General features: G+C 38.7%; 1 protein-coding gene across 2 annotated transcripts in view; it reads right to left on the minus strand.

Moving 5' to 3' along the window:
* oprl1 (opiate receptor-like 1) overlaps positions 1 to 20,612 on the minus strand; it is a 103,813-nt gene that overhangs the window by 14,295 nt on the left and 68,906 nt on the right. For both annotated transcript variants that reach the window (XM_044352388.1, XM_044352387.1), the window contains exons 3-5: positions 16,051 to 16,138; positions 15,158 to 15,340; positions 13,556 to 13,646 (exon numbers count right to left, since the gene is read on the minus strand). In XM_044352388.1, coding sequence (XP_044208323.1) covers positions 13,556 to 13,646; positions 15,158 to 15,340; positions 16,051 to 16,138 — 362 coding nt within the window. The remainder of the gene's footprint in view (positions 1 to 13,555; positions 13,647 to 15,157; positions 15,341 to 16,050; positions 16,139 to 20,612) is intronic.

Below are 20,612 nucleotides of genomic sequence, written 5' to 3' on the forward strand. Positions count from 1 at the left end.
TATTTGTTTTTCCTTCTGTTCATTTCTTCTCCTCCGATAGACCTCGGCTCAGTCTCATTTCAGCCCCCACAACCTTGCCCTGTCTCCATCTCTGTTTATGTGTTCACTATACCGAGGGTGGTTCAGTTAGTGGGCAGTGGAGGTGGACTGTAAAACCAGCCAACAGCAAGTCTACACAATGATGACTCACTGTAAGTCACTACTGCTAAATTGTCTTTGATGATACTGATTATTTGTCACTTTTCTTGAATATTTCTAATTTTTAATTTTAATTTTATTTTATTCTTTATGGTTTTGTTACCTTTGGTCAAGTTGTTGTTCACCACATTTGTTACCCTGTTAAGAAAGGTGCATTACCTAACTAAGCAAGAAACTATTATATAGCCAATGACTTTGCCCATTGAAAAAGAAAAAAAAAACAATGTCTTCCTTCAGAAGACTGTATACAAATCCCATGGTATCCCAAAGAGAAACAACTTAAGTAGATATGTAAATGCATGCATTATTGTGAACATGAGGATAACTGTGTGCTCAATGCAAGTCCCCCAAACTGGTCCCCAAATGGTTTGCCATTGTCTGCCAAACTATCCATGTGACTGTTTGTATACATATGCATATATATTTTCTGATCTGCCACCTTTATGGTTAAGATTCTGATAGGTTTCTTGCTTCACGATTTCAGTCATTGTTAATAAAAAACAAAGTTGACTGTAAAATTGCCTTTGATGCTGATTGAGAAGAACCTTGTAAGAATGTGTAAAGTTAATTTTTGGCATTGGAAAATAAATGACAAATGTAATATTTTGTGTGACGACTGGACACTTTAGGTTGTTGGAATGATATTCTTGAAAAAAATAAGTGTATGAATCCCCAAATGTAAACAAAGTCAAAAGAAGGGTAAAAAATGTCTAAATGTAAACTAAGCCAAAGCTAATATATGAAGGAGAAGAACAAATACTGAAGTTCTGTGTAACTACTCAAACAGCGTAACAAGTGTGCCTAAAAACTAAGTGGCAGCTTCTGCAACAGTCTCTGGAACGGATTGGTCAGAGCATCTACTAGTGACAGCATGGTGGCTGCTGATTATAGCCTCCTTCCTGCCACTGTGTCCTTGGGCAAGGCTTTTGACCCCAATTACTGAGAGCGGCATGCCGTGACTTTCCCTGCAGCTGTCAGGTTATGAAGCTGCTCTTCCCCCTCTCTGTTTGTTTAGAGGAGACAGGAAGAAGAGAGTAGAGAAAAATAACTGGGAGTGTAGTGAACCTTTATTATTCCTGAATGTCAATTCATTGTATGTGAGGACACAGACGATAAACAAAAATCTAAAGGGCAGGCCAAGGTGAAAGATCAGAAGAAAGGAGAGAATAAGCAAAGAGGATGATGTGGCAATAAGAAGTGGACAACTGAAAGAATAAGAGTAAAATGAGAATAAAAAAGAGATGCGAATTATATGAAAATGAAATGAAGGGGATGAGAATGACATGTAAGTTAATATAAGCTGATGAGAATGAGTTGGGGATGAACTTAATGAGGTGAGAATGAAAGAATGAGATGTAAAAGAAAGGGAGAGAGGGAGGAGAAAGGAAATTGAGGTTATATAAAGAGGGAGATGTAGCGATGATATGTGATAAAAGAGAACTGAAAGAACGGGAATGAAATTAGAATTATATCTGAATTAAATGGAGGAGATGAGAGTGATGTGAATGAAATGAGAATAAAATAAATGTAGGTGAAATGACAATGAAATGGGAATGAAATGAAGGAAATGTGAATGAACTGTTGAAGACGGAAATGAAATGAGAATGAAATGAAAGAGAATGAGAATCACATGTAAATGAAACAAAGCAAATGAGAATGAGACGGTAATGAAAAGAATGAGATGGGAGTGGAGTGAAAATGAAATGAAGGAAATGAGAATAAGATGTGAATGATATCAGTGTGATGGGAAAGACACGGCAACGGAATGAATGAGATGAGAATGAAATACATAAAATGTAGATGAAATGAGAATGAAATGGAGGAAATGTGGGTGAAAACAATGAGAATGAGAATGAGAATCACATGTAGATGAAATGAAGCAAATCAGAAATAATGGAATGAATGAGATGAGAATGAATTAAATGAGATCAAGGAGATAAGAATGAAATGAGAGACAAAGAAAGAAGAAGAAAAGAGGCACGTGCAAACAAGATAAAAAGAAAAAAAAAAACAGAGGAAAGCAGAGAGAACTCTGTAGCTGTAGCTCAGCTGAAGAGTAGACTAATAAAAATGATTACAGGATTAGACCATAGCTGCAGGCTGAGACTGGATCAATATCTAACCACTAGATCTCCGATTTGCCTTCTAGCTACAACATATAACTCTATTTAACTACAAAATAGCACTGATAATAACTGTGCAATTTGTGAGCATGTATCAGGAGACTCATGACTGTTTCAGTGAGTTATTTTCTTTGTTTAGCATGAACATAAATATTAGAAGCATAATTGTTGTTTTTTCCACCTTTCAATTCTTCATTGTAGACTTTCTCATATGCAGTAATTCTCAAAAACAACATTGCAATGCGCCAAAGATAACACAGTAACAGAGAGTATAAAAGTATAAAAGTAAAATAATACAAAGAAGTAATTACTCAAATAAATAATAGGAGAAAGTCTCGAGAGAGAATGGCTTTTAAATATTGATTTAAAAGACACTGACAGATTTGGGAGCAGTGAGAAGAGCTGCCAGAGGATCTCAGGGCTGAATCAAGAGGGGGAAATCAATTCACACATATAAGCAAGAACCTGACCATGCAAAGCTTTAAAAACCAGTGGCAAAATCAATTCTAAAATTGACAGGCAGCGATTGAAGGGCAGCATGGATTGGAATAACAAGATCTCCTCTCTTGGAGCGTGTTGGCAGCCTGCAGCATCATTCTGCACTAGTCAGAATATTTTTTTTCAGGCTAGGATTTAGGGGATGCAGTTGCAATCAATTTGTAATCAAGCCTGGAGAAAATCTAAAGAAACAAACAAACAAAAACATTAATAACCTTCTCCAGGTCTGTGGATGAAAGAAAAATACCTGATCTCAGTGATGTTACTTGTGGAATTACATATTATAGTACCACTTAAGTTATTTGAGAATAAAATGACAGGCCTGCATTTAAAATTGGACAGAAAATATGGCTTTGTAACTTCACATTAGTCTATATGTTAAACCCAAGATTTACTGCAGTAGCGTGCTAGTGGAAGAACTCTGTCATAAAATCATTGAATGTGAGATAGCTTTTGTTCATCCAACACTAGAAGCATGTAAATGAAGATTAAGGGACCCAAGATAGAGCCCTGGGGGATCCCAAAAAACTGCAGCAGTAGAGGAGGAGAGTTATACAACAACAAAGAGTAAACTATTTGACAAGTTTGAAGTAAAAAAAAAAATCTAGCACCTCATAACTGATGCTGACAAAGTATCCAAAATAATAAATATATCATTGTTCAGTCAAGGCTGCTTAGAGTGTTTGGACGTTATTTTAACATTCTCATTTGGCTTCGTTCATCTCTTTTAATATGCTTTGAAACACATACTGGTTACATCATCTCAAGTTTTGTTTATATTGAAGCAACATTCCAGATAATTGCGTAGTCAAACGCCAGTCCATAATGACTTCCATTCTAGCCTTTTTCTTATAGAGATTCTTCTTCACAAATGAAGAACTGAAGTAACATTTGCACAGACAGCCATTCAAATAGGGCAAATCTTCTACTTGTTTAAAATTAACTTGTGAACTATATCTTTATAGAAGTGAAATAAATTAAATAAAGGTCACATCGCCACAATTCCAGTATCAGATTCAGTACCACATATGAAACTGGCCCAAGTCAGAAATGGAAAACTCAGACTGAGTTTGGTTATTTCTGTTAATGCTATCATTAAAAAAAGGACCTCTCTCTCACTCTCTCTATCTAAACCTAAACAAATCCATTACAGAGTGCTCAGTATTGAGGTAAATGTAAAACAGTGCTGAGAAATGACAGACAAGAAAGTGAAGTCAGGGCAGCAGCAAGCGTGTCTGCAGGATGACAGGGGACCTGGTGTCCCCTCAAGCGTGCCAGCTGGCACACCTGGTTCAATTCAGGCGAACTGACTTGTAGCAGCTTAACACAGATCTGCACACTGACACACAGGGGAGAGAGCGGGGGAGGGCAGAGCTGCATCTGGAGACGTTAACACAGACACTGTTTCCGATTTTACCAATGTTTTCCAGTCCGTAGATTTTTATTATGAGACCGAGCCTAATATTTAGACTGAATGGACATTTTTGCAACTTTATTATTCAGTCTGACATTACATTGTTGTTGGCTACAATTTAATTTTGCCCAGAACAATCACCCCTCTGCATCTGATACCGATGCCCAATTTAGACTTTGGCGTCTGTATGAGATGCACTGGACTTTCAACTAACTCCGGTTATTTGAGACCATAAGACTGATGACATCTATATAAGGTGACATTTGCCTTCTTTAGAGGAGGTGGGATGGGTGGATGGTTAGGTAGTTGGATGGCAAAAAGTGGACTTTGCTGCAAGAGACTGATGGTCGCCTCCTGCTTCCAACCGTGAGTGCCAAGTTTCCAGCCATGACTCCGAACAGTGTTTTGTTGTTGTGTTTACCGTTACCATGATGATGTTTCAAGTGATCACTTTAAGCCAAATCAGGATCTTTCCCTAACCTTCATCAAGTGGTGTCTGTGCCTAAACCTAAACAGACCACACCAGTTCTAAGCGTGTAACATTGCCGTGGAAGGGTCTGCATTGGATTTAATTGAAAGCCTGATGCGTCTTATACAGATGCTAAAGGGTATCTTGTACCTTGGTATCAGCTGCCAAGGGGCATTGACAAAGTGTTGGTATTTGACGACCTGGGATGAAAATGTGTTGTTTATTCAGACATGAGAAGACATTCACAGAAAGAGCAACAGTGCTCACTTAATATTTGGCACCTGGACAGGGTGGCACCAGCTGTTTGTAATCACTAACTAGTTCTTAGTAACCATTAGCTAGTTTCAAACTAGTCATTTACTATCAGGTTGCACCATTAAACCTTAGATAGTAATCACTTTAGTAATGTGTGAATTGGTTGCTAGGAAACATCTGTAGTGCCATCCAATAAGAAGCGACTATATAAACAGGAAGTCACCGTAGCATCACAAGCTGTAAAATAACTTGTTTTATTTATATGCATATGTGTGTTTTAGAATTATGCAGTATGCAGTTTTAAAGAGAACAGATTTCAATAATTAGAAAACATTATGCAAAGACAGTTTGCTGGTTTTCTTGCTAGCTAAAGGTATAAATATATGCTTCACAGATGAAAACTAGCCTTTTGGGTAATTTTAGTATATTTACAAAACAGCTAAATGCATCTGAATGTGTTGAATGCATTTCTTTCCTGGTAAAATATTTGCAAAGCGATTTTTTGGATGGAACATTTTTAAATCTGCAGTGTTTACATCTAACATTGGCTAGCAATCTTCGTCTTCCCTGCCTTTTGTTGGTAATCAGTGGAATAGCTTAAAGCTACAGGAAGGGATGTGCTTTGAATCAATCACATGCATATGTGATGTGCATCCTTGAGCATGAGATATAAGTACAGTGGTGACACGCTCATCAAAAAATTGCTCCATAGCATCACGAGTGGTCAAAAACCAAACGAGGAACCTTTAAACACAAAATAATGCACAACTAGCAGTTGTGATACGTTGCCATTTCAACAAAGAAAAAGCAAGAGATCAAGAGGGTCGAAAGATCAAGAAGCCACGGGGCTTATACAATAGACCTCCCTTCAACTTCAGACAAAAAAGGGGAGGGCGGGGGGGCGTATTTGTTTTCATTTTTAAGTGAACACATCAGAGCTGCTCAGAACAACAATAACTGCAGTAAAATTTGTCCTCTCCTTTCTAACTTAGCTAAAAATGTCATAAACAGCAAAGTCACTCTGTCATAAATCAAACAAGCAAGCCACTAGAGGCAAGAAATTTACCTTTTAAAGCCGGTGATATTAGCAGCTGGTGAATTAATGGCAACTACTACTGATTAACAACCCTGGCAACCGCCTAATGACATGTTTTGATCATTTTCTGCTTTGGGTTTATGTAAACATAATTAATTGTCCCTTTAAGGTCAAATGATTGTCTTGAATGTGCATCTATTACATCCATTTGGATTTTTTGGCCTTTTTAGGAGGAGAGCTGCCATCTGTGAGCTGTAAACTCCAACAGCAAACTGATGATATCAAAGGTTGCCAGCATGATCACAGTCACAAACACACACACACACACACACACACACACACACACACACACACACACACACACACACACACACACATTCATGAAATGCATATTATCACTCTCACACAACCCTATAAGGCAAATGCACTGCTTTGAAACACACACACACACACAGAGCTTAATGTGTGGAGAAGAATATTTTCCACTTTTTCATTAATATTAGATGATAAATCTGTGTATGTGTGTGTGCGCCCCATACTAAAATATGCATACATGCCTAAGCGAGACGATTTATGGCAACAAACACATACACTCGCATACACACGTACACACACTCACTCGCACAGTGTATCAAGAAGGACCCAGCTGGATCCACTCAACAGCAACTGATAAGAAGCTATAAGAAGAGAAATGAAACGAGTCTATTTCGAACTGAGAATGAAGCTGCTGTTATGCATAAGGTGTTATCAGGTATCAGAGAGACTGAGATGAAGAGAGAGAGAGAAAAGGAGAGAGAGAGATTGTGATAAAGAGCCGAACTTCCCAACAGTTACATACTTTTATAAAGTTCAGCATTTGGTGAGAATCCAGCAGACTTTTGCAACAGATTTGTGTAAATTCAAATGTGGCTTTTTATCTCTGTTAAAGTAATGACTCTTTGTCATTCAGACATAGGTGTCTGTTACACAAATATTCATTGTGGCTTTATTTGAGCCCGTTCTCATTCCCAGGGCGTCAAATACCGACGCTTTGTCACGCCCCTCTGCATCTGGTTCCAATGCACAATGTACACTTTGCTTTCAATTAACAATGTAAACCCATCCACGTCATTATTTGAGGCCATGAGACCAATGACGTCTATATAAGGTGACATTTTCCTTCTTTAGAGGAGGTGGGTTGGGTGGATGGTTAGATAAGCATAGCACAAAGAGTAAGGAAATCGGTGTTTGGTAGATTATTTCTTTGTTGTAACAATGCTTCTTGGCAATAAATCTTATACCGTTGGAAAGCCTGTTTACTTCCCTTTTAAATGGTGCCACATTTGTAAGGAACATGCATTAGGGGGGTGGGGATGAGCAGCAGAGCTGAGTATGTGGGCTGCGCCCATGAAAAATATGCCAAAATCTTCTCTGCCAATGCCAAACAGCCTTGTTTTGCTGTTGCTATTGACTCTTGTTTTGAGCTTCTGGTACCCCCAGGTGCTGCCAATCAGGGTACCCCCAGGTGCTGCCAATCAGGTGCACCTGATTGCCAGCATGTGAGCATGGGCCCTGCTACAGTGGTCAGTAGGTGTCTGCTCCAAGAATTGGCATGCCACATTTGACTGATCAGCTGGTGCGACCATCTCCTGTGTAGAAGAGCCGTGAGCTGAAAATTAATTATATGATGGAAGACAAATGTTTTCTTAAGGAATAATAATGTTCTCAAATCTCTCACGGGCCATGACAGCAATGGAGTTTAAAATGTACTGTATTTTGTTGTTGAAGCCTTAATTATAGTGGGGCAGCTAAGTGCAAAATCATTCAGATGGTGATACAAGCATGACATTAGCATGTGGTTCACCTTTAGGCTGCTCATAAAGAAATTAACATTTGCCAAACGGAAATTCAATATAGCTGCCATTTTTCAAGATAACCACCAAATTATGGCTATTGGATGCAATTATCTTCATACAATCAAAACAAACTGTCCAAAATTAATATTTGAGGGGTCATTTCCTATGTTTTGAAACATAGAGATTCTATTTGCACAACATCTGGGTTTGTAGGATGGATTTATTTATCAGTTTTAGAAAGTTTAAGACACTCTATGTTGCCTAATATTTTACTTGATGATTCAGCTTTCATGGTAAATAGGCATCTGGATGCATCATTGTGTATTTAATCAACCTTACAACTGGCACACACAGCTACAAAGTGCAGTGCAGCTCAGGCTAAAATGATGGCATTTGCATCTTCCATGGTATTCCACAGTCTTACATCTGCTGTCTTACATCTGCGGTCTTACATCTGCATTTCATCAGCTGTTGGCAACACTTTGCAATAGGTTGGAGAGTCATCAAGCAAACCTTCCATCCCTCGCCATACGTTGTCCACCCCCAGTCACTAGGATTCAGTTAATGTGGCCTATTTACTGATGCATACTCCATATGCATCCTGCCTGGAAGGCAGCACGTTTTGCATGTTGAAGGAGGGCATCTTGAGTTGGTGGAATAGAGATATATGTCTGTTTTCCTGCAAACACGTCCAGTTGTGTCTTGTTAACTCCTACAGCACTACTGGACCTGTCATACATGGTGACTAAATACTTCCCTAAAGTCTGCATATCATTGTCACCAATGGCTGGTTGACATTACAAGTGTCCAAAGCAGACTTTTTTTCCTTTGCCTTGAAATACTGACACTACATCATAACCACTAAAAGCATGGAAGAACAGGATTCTTCTGTTTGTTTCTAGCACAGTTACAGAGCAGATCTCATGAATGGTGATCCATTTCAGGCTTCGCCCTTGACCAAAGGCAATCCACAGCTTTGCAAGACCTAGCTCTTTCAGGAATGGAAAACATGATACTGCTATTACAATCACATCAGTGTCATTTGTCTAAAACATCAATACCTTGTTGTAATTTAGGACTAAATCTTTTGCATGCACAAATATTTGTGTATCTGCCTCTTCAGGAGTACAGGGAGATACATTATTTAGACACATTGCTTGATTGGATTGTGCATTGTGTCCTTTGGTCACAACGATCATATTTGTTGTTTGGACACCAGCAATTTTGTCTGCTAGACAATGAAAGAGATCCATTTTGTTTCTGTTGTCTCTGTTGTGCCAGTTATTGGGTGGTTTGATGAAGTCTGTCACCCTCCTTTTCATTCCCTGCCCTCGCTTTGTTCTCAGCCTTCAGACTAGATGGAACGTATACATCAAAAATTATATCTGAGCACTTGTTCATTGTGGCATAAGCCTTTACTGCCGGACTAACATCTTGCATGACATGCTGACTGAAAGTTTTTATGGCTCAGTGTGCCAAGGCATTCACTGATGCTGAGCCACTGAAGACAACAGCATCTGCCACTACTTCAAGATCTGACATCTTGACTTTGGATTCAAGCATCTCAGCCAGTTGAGATTTCCTGGTTATATGAAGCTTCCCATTGTCAGTCAGAGATGCAGGAAATGGATTATTTTCATGCTGAAAGAATTCTATTAAGTCATACTCCTTTCTTTGACAAGAGATGACAAGTTGAGAGAAAAGATGGAAGTCCTCCTTCAGTGTCTTCTGAATAGAGATGCTTGAATGTGCTTCTCTTTTGAAGAAGTCAACTTTGTTCTTCTTAAGTGGCTGGTAAAAATGTGCATTGAACATAGGATGCAAGTGCTGTCATGAATACATGACTTTGATGTGCACCTCTCTCATATTGTGTGGCTATTAACGCAGCACTATCAGGATTGGCAATGTCCTTTGTGTGAAGGGTAAGAAGGTTATCTGACTCTTCCTGAAAAGGATTACCAACGTCCTGTGTAACAGTGGTTAGCTTTTCTACTCTCCACAAATACCCTCTAAGCCTTGTGTGTCTGATCATGATGTTGAGCTTCATTCTTGACATCTGATGATTTCTCACACTCCTGAACAAGCTGGCTCACTTCAAGCGCAGCATCCATACATCTTTTGAGTGCTGATGGATCTTCAGTAAAGCCAATGACTCCTCCATTGCCCTTTATAACAGCATTTGTCTGTTCATGGTCTTGGTTTATTGCCATGGCTGAGAACAGTTGGTATGATTTGTGGACAACAAAGTTTCCTGCAGAGAACTCTCTCACCATGTCCCTGAGATGTATAGAGAACCAACAAGCATAATTCACATTGTTGTTGGCAAAGGAATAAGGTATCAGTCACCTCAGTCACCTTAATCAGACAAGATCAAGTGTGGTTGGTAAAGCATTCATTGCTTAAAACTGAGGGACATATTTTTCAATGATACTGTAGCCATCCTGTTCTGTACTATATGAAACTGGTGGACATTTAAGATCTTCCTTTTTGTCCAGTTGACAAAGGCAGCACTTATTCCAACCTGTTCACCCCTTGGATGAAGATTCTCCAATGTCAGCCATATTCAAGAATGTATGGTAATAAACAATTAAAGGCTGAGTGTTTATCCTTTTACCACCTTAATTATAAGCACTTTCTTGTATGGAATGCAAGTAGGTCCATGCATTAAATTGCCCTACATCTAGCCTTATCGTTCATCCAGTGCCATTCAAGTCCCCTGCGATCTTTACACCATCCGGATGACTAAAGCCCCATCAACCTTGGCTTGGCTCTCCCATGCTGACACATCCTGTCAATTCATGTGCGGATATCTAACTGACTGACTGGGGGCTAATTAGATATCATTTGGGACACTTAACCGTATTACTTTATAGAAGCTGACATCGAACTCCATGGTGAGTTTCACAGCAGTGATGTCACCAGTGTGCCCTGGTGGTTTATGACATTCACTCATATAATTACCATTACAAGTTGATTTTCAAGTGTCTAACATTATTTTTATATCAACTAACCTTTGATGAGTCCCTGTGCGAAATTTGGTGCCCTCTTTTATCATTTATCAGTCCAGAGACAGGAGAATTCTGTTTTTGTAATGTTGAGAGTGCACAAGCATTAAATGACATTAAGTTGGGACTCTCATTTGATTCCTCTTTGCTCACATTATTTGTAGAGCGGTTTGCTAATTTTAACTTATCTCTTCTTCTTTTTATCCTTTATTTAACCAAGTAAAAAGTCTCATTGAGATTAAAATCTCCCTCTCTCAAGAGTGACCTGGCCAAAAGAGCAGCATAAACATTGTTACAACAATAAACAGAAACCACATAAAGAGAAAAATACAATAGTCACACACTACAAATGAGTGAACACAATATCCAGTTAATATGCAGTACAAGATTATGGACAAAATCCAGTTAAGACGCATAAAGGGGTATGATTTTTAAAAACTTTTTCAGTGAAAAATTTAAGAGCAATCACATTGACCAAGAGTACTATTTTCTCAATCCTTCTCAAATTTGAAGAATTTGTATTCACAAGTTTTTTCTGGTTTTAACTTAATTTATTTGTATCTTTGTGAATGTGAAATGATGATTAAATCATACAATTATTACAGTGCTATTAGAATATGAACTAAATGTGAATTAAATTTTTCTCTATATGTATTTAACCTAGTCTTGCTGCAGCCTTAACCTTAGCCTTAAAAACACTAAAAAGGTCTAGTCATATTCAAATACAACTAGGAGTGATGAAGAATGCTCTACAAGTGATAACTTGAAGGCTGTGCAAACACTGAATAACAGTGACATGAACCATAAAGATCGGGCTAAGCACCTTTTGATCAAATCATTGAGGTCGTGGAAGAAGAACAGCACAATTAACCTGCATGGAGCGCTTGTGCACCAGGCTGATTGACATCTCATTAAAGGAAATGGAGTTCAGCTGTACATCCTGGAAGGGAGCGCTAAAAGGCTGGATCAGATTTAATTAGCGAACTATAGGTGATGCTCTATAAAATTGCATGTACAGTTGAATTTCTCTGGTTATCAGCTCATGTTGGAGTAGAAGGCAATGAAACAGCAGATAAATGGGCAAAAGCAACAATGAGTTCTCAAGCGTGGAGAGTTATAGCCTCATTATGAAGGTTAAACTGATCAGATTTGAATATATTTACAAGGGCAGTGGGGCATTTAGGTTATAGCAGCAAAACTGAGAACTCTTCATGGGGGAATCTGTGGCAGCTGCAGGTCCAAGGTTGCTAATCTACTCGTCTCTTTAGAGCAGCAACAGAAACAAAACCGCCCAGCTTTATTCAAACATAAACCTGGAGGCCAGTTCCAGCAAAAATACTTATAGCATGATTTAAGATACTGGTATAGTTTTGTTACTAGCTTTTTGCAAGATTTATAAGCAGTCAACCTCTCAGATTATGTGATGAAGGGACAGGCCTGCAAGGTACAATGGGAACAGCATTAACAGTAATATTTTTCTGACAAACCGTGTAGCTGGATCTGAAGGCTGATATTTCACAAAAAACACATGTTTTCTGAAGTTTAGTCTCCATATGATGCTGGCAATAGTTCTGTAGATTTGGAAATCCATTATTCATTTCTTCTCCATCATTAATGGATATTGCATCATGCAGCTTGGGTTCAAATTTATTAAATTATGATGAGCAGCATTACACTGAGGCAGTGAGGTTTTTTTTGAGTCAGTTTGTTCCTTGCTGTCCATTCTAGTTGTAAATAAATGCCTTGTTTAATGGATTAGGGTTCTGCTTTATTTGTATTATAATGTCATTAAAATAAATGTAATTATGGTTTTCTGCAGTTGTATTTAATTCAGTTACAGATACTTTATTGATATAAATGACAGTTTACACATGATGTGTATGTTTGTTTATTTCATTTAAAAACATCCAGTATTGTGAACTGCCATCATTCAGTTATGCTACACTAAAAGGACTTTGTGCAAAATCTCATATTAAACCCTTAATTGGACCAACTTACAGTTTTTAAAAATCATCTAGTGACTCAGCAGTATGCTGTTATTTCATTGTTCCCTCAACAAAACAAACATTTTAAAAAGATCTACTTGGCCAGACACTGCACAAACACGCACCCACTGTGAAAATTTTCATAACATTGAGCATCATGAGTCGCTTTGCAGGCAATTGATTTGAAATCACTTTGCACTTGATTGATAGGAAATGAAGAGGAAAGGGGACATCACACAATAGTCAGATGCTGTGCAATAAAAGCAATAAAAACTGGGACAGCTATAATACTTGTGAACAAGTTCACTCACATCACACCCTGTGAGCATTTTTTTTTAAATATAGCTTGAAGCATTTTGCTTTTTTTTCACCCACCTTCAGCAGCCGAATCCATAAAAGTACAGCTGTTAATTAGATATGTAAATAAAAACTATCACAGTCACAAATATAATATATGTGAATGTACAGTATGCATGATGATGTGTACTGCAAGTATGTTTTGTTCTTATGTACACGTATAGTGAGGGAGCATGGATGTGTGTATAGGTCAGTGCATGCATGCCGTGCAGTATGTGTGCAGGTATACACATTTACACACACACACACACTTACATACACACACACACCCTTGTACTAGCCTCCAAACCTCTCTCTCTAATCCAGAACCTTTCATTCACACAACACAGCTGTGTGTGTGTGTGTGTGTGTGTGTGTGTATGTGTGTGTAAATTACTTACTGTTATGTTCTTGCTCCTCCTCTACATTCCCCATGACCATGGCTGGGACACCAAAGGCTGAAGCCAACACCCACACACAGATATTCACCACCTGAAGACATAGTACATCACATGGTGATGATGGTTACAGAGTAACTGTAGGCAATAGGAAAACTAGGAAGGATGCAAGCAAGAGTTAATTTATAGCTTATATATAATGTATGCTGATATTCATACTTGTTATAGCTTAGATAACAGAACACGATGAAAGCTTGCATTAAGTTGTCTCAGCAATGTAATCTCATGGGATGGTGTATAAATAATACATCAATTTTAAGGACATTTTGTGTTTTCTTTTATGTATTTTAAGCTTTTTGCATGTCATTTAATGCTGTTAGTTAGGTTTAAGCACAAAAACCACTTGGTTAGGGTTAGAGAAGGATCATGTTTTGAGTTAAAATGCAGTAAAAAATGTACGGCAAAAATGTCCAGTTTAATGGAAGTAAAATGCCAGATGTGATGGTAAAAATGCCAGGTTAAAATGTCCTGATGTGACATTAAAATTGTCCTGCCTCTTTTGCAACTTTTTGCTCTCCTGTTACTTTTGCAATTTTTTGCAAACTGACTGACTGTCTAACCATCCATCCAACCCGCCTCCTCCTAATGAGCCAAAATCACCTTACAAAAGAAAAGAAAGTCACATTATATTGACTTCATCTGAAATGCGTCACGTCCCCTGTCACTCAAACATAACTATAGGTCATTTTTGGAGACCTGAATGGTGCGAAATGACACGATGAAAAGCAAAAAATGCGTGGTCATTAAACTCAATATGACTTTTGAATTTGATGTGTTATTCATACACCATTTGGTGATACCAGGCTGGTCTCAGTAGTGACGTGGCAGTAAAGCAGCATACACAATACCAGGGCCTGGAACTGAAATACCTGAATGGAATACAGCCTTTATTAAAGCTTATTAGTCAAAGTTGACCTTTATTTGACGCGTGAAAATATCTACAAGGACAAATAGTTTAACATGCGCTTGTGGCCACAGTTTCCAGCTGCTGTAAAAGTTTTTTTTTTCCTTTCATCAAAGAAATCTGGCAGGATTACTGTGATAAAGAAAATTGGACAGAAAAAACTGTCAAATCATCTTCTGCAACGCTTTAGTTTTTCCTCATTTTGTCATATTTTCATCAGTTCTTGAAAACACATGTTTCTTAAGATGTCATCATAGGACAGAGTGTTTACCTGTCAAAGTCAGTTGCAGAAATTGCAGGAATAGCTTCTCACACCTTTTAATGTCTCATACCATCACACACAAAGGTGTCAAGACATTCCTGGCCAAAGTATACCCCAATAAAAATAAACTTACAGGTCATGCAACACAGCGTAACACCAGTGCTGGAGTCTTTATTAACTACAATTATTGTACAGCTGTTTGACATATGAAGATGACGAATAACTTTGTCATGATACCAGACAATCAGAATTACCTGGTTACGTAACATTATGCTCTATTCGCAGATAGATCTCATGTCAACCGACTTCGAGAGTAGAATAAAAGAGGTGTGAAGGTCTTGGAGAGGTGAATGTCTCACTTTGAAATGAAACGGTTTACCTTGGCCTTGTGAGGAGTCCTCATGTCCAGAGCTTTGACAGGGTGGCAGACGGCCACGTACCTATCCATACTCATCACTGTCAGGGTGAAGGTGCTGGTGAACATGTTGTAGTAGTCGATAGACACAACGGCCTTGCACAGAGCATTCCCGAATGGCCAGAAGCCCAGAAACACGTCAGTGCCCTGGTAACATCGGGAAATCAAAGAATGAACACAGATATACAGCTGAAGGGAGAACTTCCTCTGATATATGACTTTGGACGGTTAATAATTCATTGAAGTGGAAACAAATCAGTGCAGTGGAAGACAGAGCAGCTAATGACTGTTAAAGTCTTGTTAACATCCAGCTGTTGAGAGGAGAGCAAAACTTGTTTTTTTAAAGCGACATTGAGAGCATTGAATCGTTCAGCTCAAGTCAGTATTTACACAGCACATTTTAAAACTACAAAATGATAAATAAGAGAGAAATTAAAAAAAAATACAAGCAATCTTCAAGGCACAATGAGTTTGTGAGGATTTATTGTTGTGAAAAGATGGGTCTTCTTTTAACAGTAATGATGCTCTAAAGTAATATTTTACCAGACAATATACTCGCTGCAGTGGCATCGCATGATAAGGCACAAAGCAATAAATCACTGAAATGATGATAATGTTTTAATATGAATGGTTTTTACTGTAGTATGTGTAACATATGCCTCTTGCATATTACATTAAATACATAATTTGAGCTTTAAACGGTTATGGAAAAACCTTGCAACAATAATAATCATTTTCATGAGTCTTTGTTCGTTGAAGAAACAATGTAAAACACCAAGGAGAACACTTTTAAATACTTTTGCAAAAATACTTTTTTCTGTTGTATATTATGTTGCAGATGGTTGATAAATTCCTACCTGGAAAGGTAAAGTAGCCAGGAACAAGGAGTCAGCCAGAGCCAGGTTAAAGATGTAGATGTTAGTGGCCGTCTTCATCTTAGTGTATCTGAGGAGAGCAGAAGCAGAGACACACACACACACAGGTTGGTTCGGTCAAATGAGAAAAACCTGAGATAAGCGGCTCATTTTAGTTCACACACATATTAACACCCTAATCAACACTTTGCAGCCAATTCAGTGTTTAATCCAGTCCGCAGCCTGCATGTCAAACAGATGCTTTGTGTGGCTGCAGGTGCCTTGTCTCTCTGCTATAGGTGCTGCTGGTTATAATGAGATTTGGTATGCGCTTTTATTCAAAGCTCCTTGTGGGAAAAGACTTGGCCACAGTGGGAATCAAGCCTCTGAACCTGGTAGTGTTAATGCCTTGTTTCAACCTTAATCTCTCAGGTTTTAAATCCAATCTAATAACATTTTATGTATGTATCTACGGGAATGGGGTTCAACTGCAGTTACCAGTGGTGTTCATCTACATTTTCCAGTCTTAATCATGAGTTCAGCTTGTCGTAAGTTGAAATTTTAGACTTTTATTTCCAAGTCTAAAATGTTTATAATCCTGTAGTAGATGAAACAGTCAGAAGTACATTTTCCAGCTGTGCATACATGTAGACCAATCAGAAGTAATGCACACAAGACTCTAAAAGTAAACAGTAAGTGTGATTGTCTGATGGTGTGTTCAGACAAAACGCTTTTACTAACAATAAAGCAACATGCTCATTAAAGTGTTTCATTAAAGCACCGCTAGTGGTCAAACCCTCCACAGGGAGCCTTTTAAATTGGGCAGTTTTTCGAACATTAACAAGACTCAAATGCAAGACGCAACAACATTCGTTGCACTTCTGGCTGCCTAAACTGTTGGATAAATCAAAAACCATACCGATGAATTAGCTTTTTTTGAAGTATCACTGGTAATGGGGCTATAATTGTTTTAAAAGACAGAGAAGAGAAAAGGCTGTGAGCGTGTTTGATTGAGGGTGTCTCAATCAAAAAGTTTATGAGATATCGTGGCGCAGTATTGACATTTTGGACAGATTTTGATGCTACAGGAAAGGTTGGGGATGTTATGCTCTGCTGGGCTTTGTGGCTTTTGTCTTGAACAGTCTTTTCACCTTAGGTGACATCAAGTACTGTATCAACTCAACAAACAGCAGCCTGATGTGACCCAACGGTTTGTGTTTCTACTTTATTTCTAAAATATGAGTTTGATTGTCCTGTTTCTACGGTTTTGTTTCTGTCAGATTTAATTGTCAATTATCTGTTGGTAGCCTGGAGGGAACACTGCCCCAAGGGTTCCCCTTCTTTTTATTACATCTAGCTGGCTTGTGTCTCTCATCTTACATTTTTGGGATTGTTACTTTTATATTTTGATGTTTTTGGGTCTCTCGCTCTCTCACACACACACCCTCAAAAACAAATAAATAAAAATGTTCACTTGCTGCCTCCAGATTCTGTTTGATATACTTTATTGACTTCTGTGGTAAAAACGTGATATATATATATATAAATGATGATAAAAAATATCATAATATCTGCTCTCTTTATCTGCTTTAACTCTGCAGGTTTTTTGTCTCTTTGATTTATGAACAAACCGAGGTCTTTTCTGCATCAGCTGCCCTTGATAAAACTTATATAAAACTTACAAAAACGCATTGCAGCCAAATGTTTCTGTGTCGCCCCTCCTTCATTTAGTCCAGCCTCAGGCTCTTTTGCACTCTTACACTCTCCCTTTTTTTTCCCTAAACGCATCCCCTTCTTTCTTTCTTCCATTCTCTCTGTCTCCTCCTCTGCCTCTTTTTCCTCCTCATGTGCCCCCCCCATCTCCAATTGTAGAAGATGTTCACCATACTCAACACCCCTCTCTCTTTTTAGGTCTCTCACTCATCCATTCCCTTTGCATCTCAACATCCGAGTCTTTCAGTCTCTTATCCTTTCGTCTGTCTCATTACCTTCTTTTTGGTTTTCTGCATCTTTCCTCCTCTTCACTTTTTATCCGTCTCCACATCCTTAGCTCCTCTTGCTTTTCACTTCTCTCATCTTTCCTGCCTTTGTCTGTCGTGCATCTGCAGTTTATCAGTTTTTGCCAAGCAGCAACAACCACGGCTTGAGGCAGAAGCCAATGTTGAAGTTACGTAGTAGTGGTAGGTAGTGTAACGCCACAGACGGCCGCTAGATGCTGGCTCCAGTTGACTCTCATTTACAAAATGTCTTTGTTTTGTTTTTTCAATGATTCATTATGGTCTTAGTTATTACATTTGGGCCCTCTAATGAGTGTGCTGGTGGTCATTTTAGAAATTATTGCTCTGTTAATAAGATTTGAAGACTTATAGTAGCGTTGATGTCTGCTGTGTGGGTGTTGATTGACAGCTGTGATTGGCAGTTTGCCTGCTGCTCTCCCAGGCTCTGGGACTCAAGTCAGACTGTTGTGGCAATATTTCACTAAGTTTAATATAACTTGATTACAATAATCTGCCTTGGTAGCACAATTTAGCCAAAGTAGCTAACGTTAGCCCAAGTGTGCACCACTCTGTGATTCTAGTGACATAGCTTATGCTTCTGACTGAGGTAGTGGGGCATGTTTCCAGAGTGTGAAAGACCCTACACTCCATATTTGGAAGGTCCTGGCTCCAAACAGAAAAGATGGCACACCTCACACCTCGCTATGTCCATCTTTATGATATAGTCAATAGTTTTTATGCAGATCTATTTGGAGCCACAAAAGAACAACTTTTTCCACATTAACAGTAATATTCCCCAACACCTGTAGACAGACTATAATCGATAAAATAGACAGACTAACAAATTTCCTACTTTTGTGTGCGACAGTGAAGTTACATGAGAAATGGACACACACATTTCCTAGCTATGTATGCAACACTGAAGTTACAACTACAAACTACATTTACAAGCATGAATTTTGACCTTGTTTTACAGCTGAATCTGATTGGTCAAATGCTGAGTCAATCTGTCCAATCAGAGGGCTCTCCCACAACCCAGGTGGGTTTAATTGTACTTGAGGATGCCGTAGATGATAATGGTAAACATTTAATGTGTCATGTATTGAGTTTGTATTGTGTATTTAGTTTGCAGTTAGTTTGCTGTTATTGTAATGCAATGCAGTTGTCCAAATGCGTATTTTCAAGTACAGGAAGGTTGCTTTATGTACCCAGAATAACACAGTAATGTAGCTTTCTGTTAATATGTCTGCTAGCGTTACCAAAGTAGCAGCATCAATGCTGGCTCGTCCTTTGAACTCAAACATTTTAAGGCTTGCAAAATACTCTATCTCTTCATCTTTTTCTGATATCTTTTCTGTTGGTTTCCTCCTCTTTCAGTGTCTTGCTTTCACATTTGCCTTTATACTGTTGCTTTCAAAGATATCCCTCTATTCCATTTCTCTTTTTCTTTCTCTTCCTTCTTCCTCCCTCTCATCGCATCTTCCCCACCCCTTTCTCAATTCCTCTTCTGCGTCACTTCTCCACTTCTCTCTAAATCCAGCTCTTTATAACCTCATTCCTTGCTTTCTGAATAGATTTCAGCTCCCTTCAATCTCTCAGTCCATCTTTCATCACACTCTTCCTTTTCTCCTCGTCTCCTCCCTCCCTTTCTACCCACACCCCTCTTTCCTTCCCGCCCTGTCCCGTTCTTCTTCTACTTTATTCCCTCTCAACCACATCCATATCTTGCTTCATCTACTCTAATCTTGGTTCTCTGTCTCTCTCTTTCGCTGCCTACTTGTCCTCCTCCTCCACCACCACCTCTCTCTCTCTCTCTCTTACATTCCTCCCCTCCTTCTCTCTGCTTAAAATTGCAGGCAAGTAGAGAGTCTTCAGAGAGAATATTTCATGGCTGTTCAGCTTTCCTCCCTTCTTTACATCAGGGACCTTGACTACCCAGCAATCCCTCTATCTTTCTCTCCCCTCCAGAACATCTTGTCCTCTCTCTTTAAGTCTCTAGGTCTCTTGTCTTCTGGACTTCTGGCACTCCAGTTCAAATACAATCATTTTTTCCTCTCTTTCACTATTGAAACAGTCTCTTGATATTCTGCCCTTTTCCCCTACACTATCTTGTTTTCTCTACTTCCATTCCTTTCTTTCTCCTTCTCTGACGTTCAGTGAAAGTATAACTGCATTATAATTATGAGTTCAAGACTCCTGGCGGCAGCAGCAGTAGCAGAGAGAAGAGGAAGAAGAAAATAAAGAGGGCAAGATGAGAAAAGAAAGGGCACAGAGTCAAGCCCCGAGCAAGGAGAAGTCATACAGTCGTTCACATACAGTGTAGATTAATTCATACTAAGAGATATTCACATACTGCCCTGCTACAAAGATGTATAAGGAGTGTATTCTATATGCGTATTTCTCTTTTTGATTTAGTTTCAAGGAGGGCAACAGTCAGGCAACTCCATGTTTGAGACAGTATTGAGAGCACTTGTATCAGCATTGTGGCCTTTCCTTAAATTACCATTAAAAAGACACATATTCATTCAAGTGATGGGAAAGTGTGTCCAAACTTTTGACTGGTACCGT

This window comes from Thunnus albacares, chromosome 5 (assembly GCF_914725855.1).
Source record: "Thunnus albacares chromosome 5, fThuAlb1.1, whole genome shotgun sequence".
NCBI lineage: Eukaryota > Metazoa > Chordata > Actinopteri > Scombriformes > Scombridae > Thunnus > Thunnus albacares.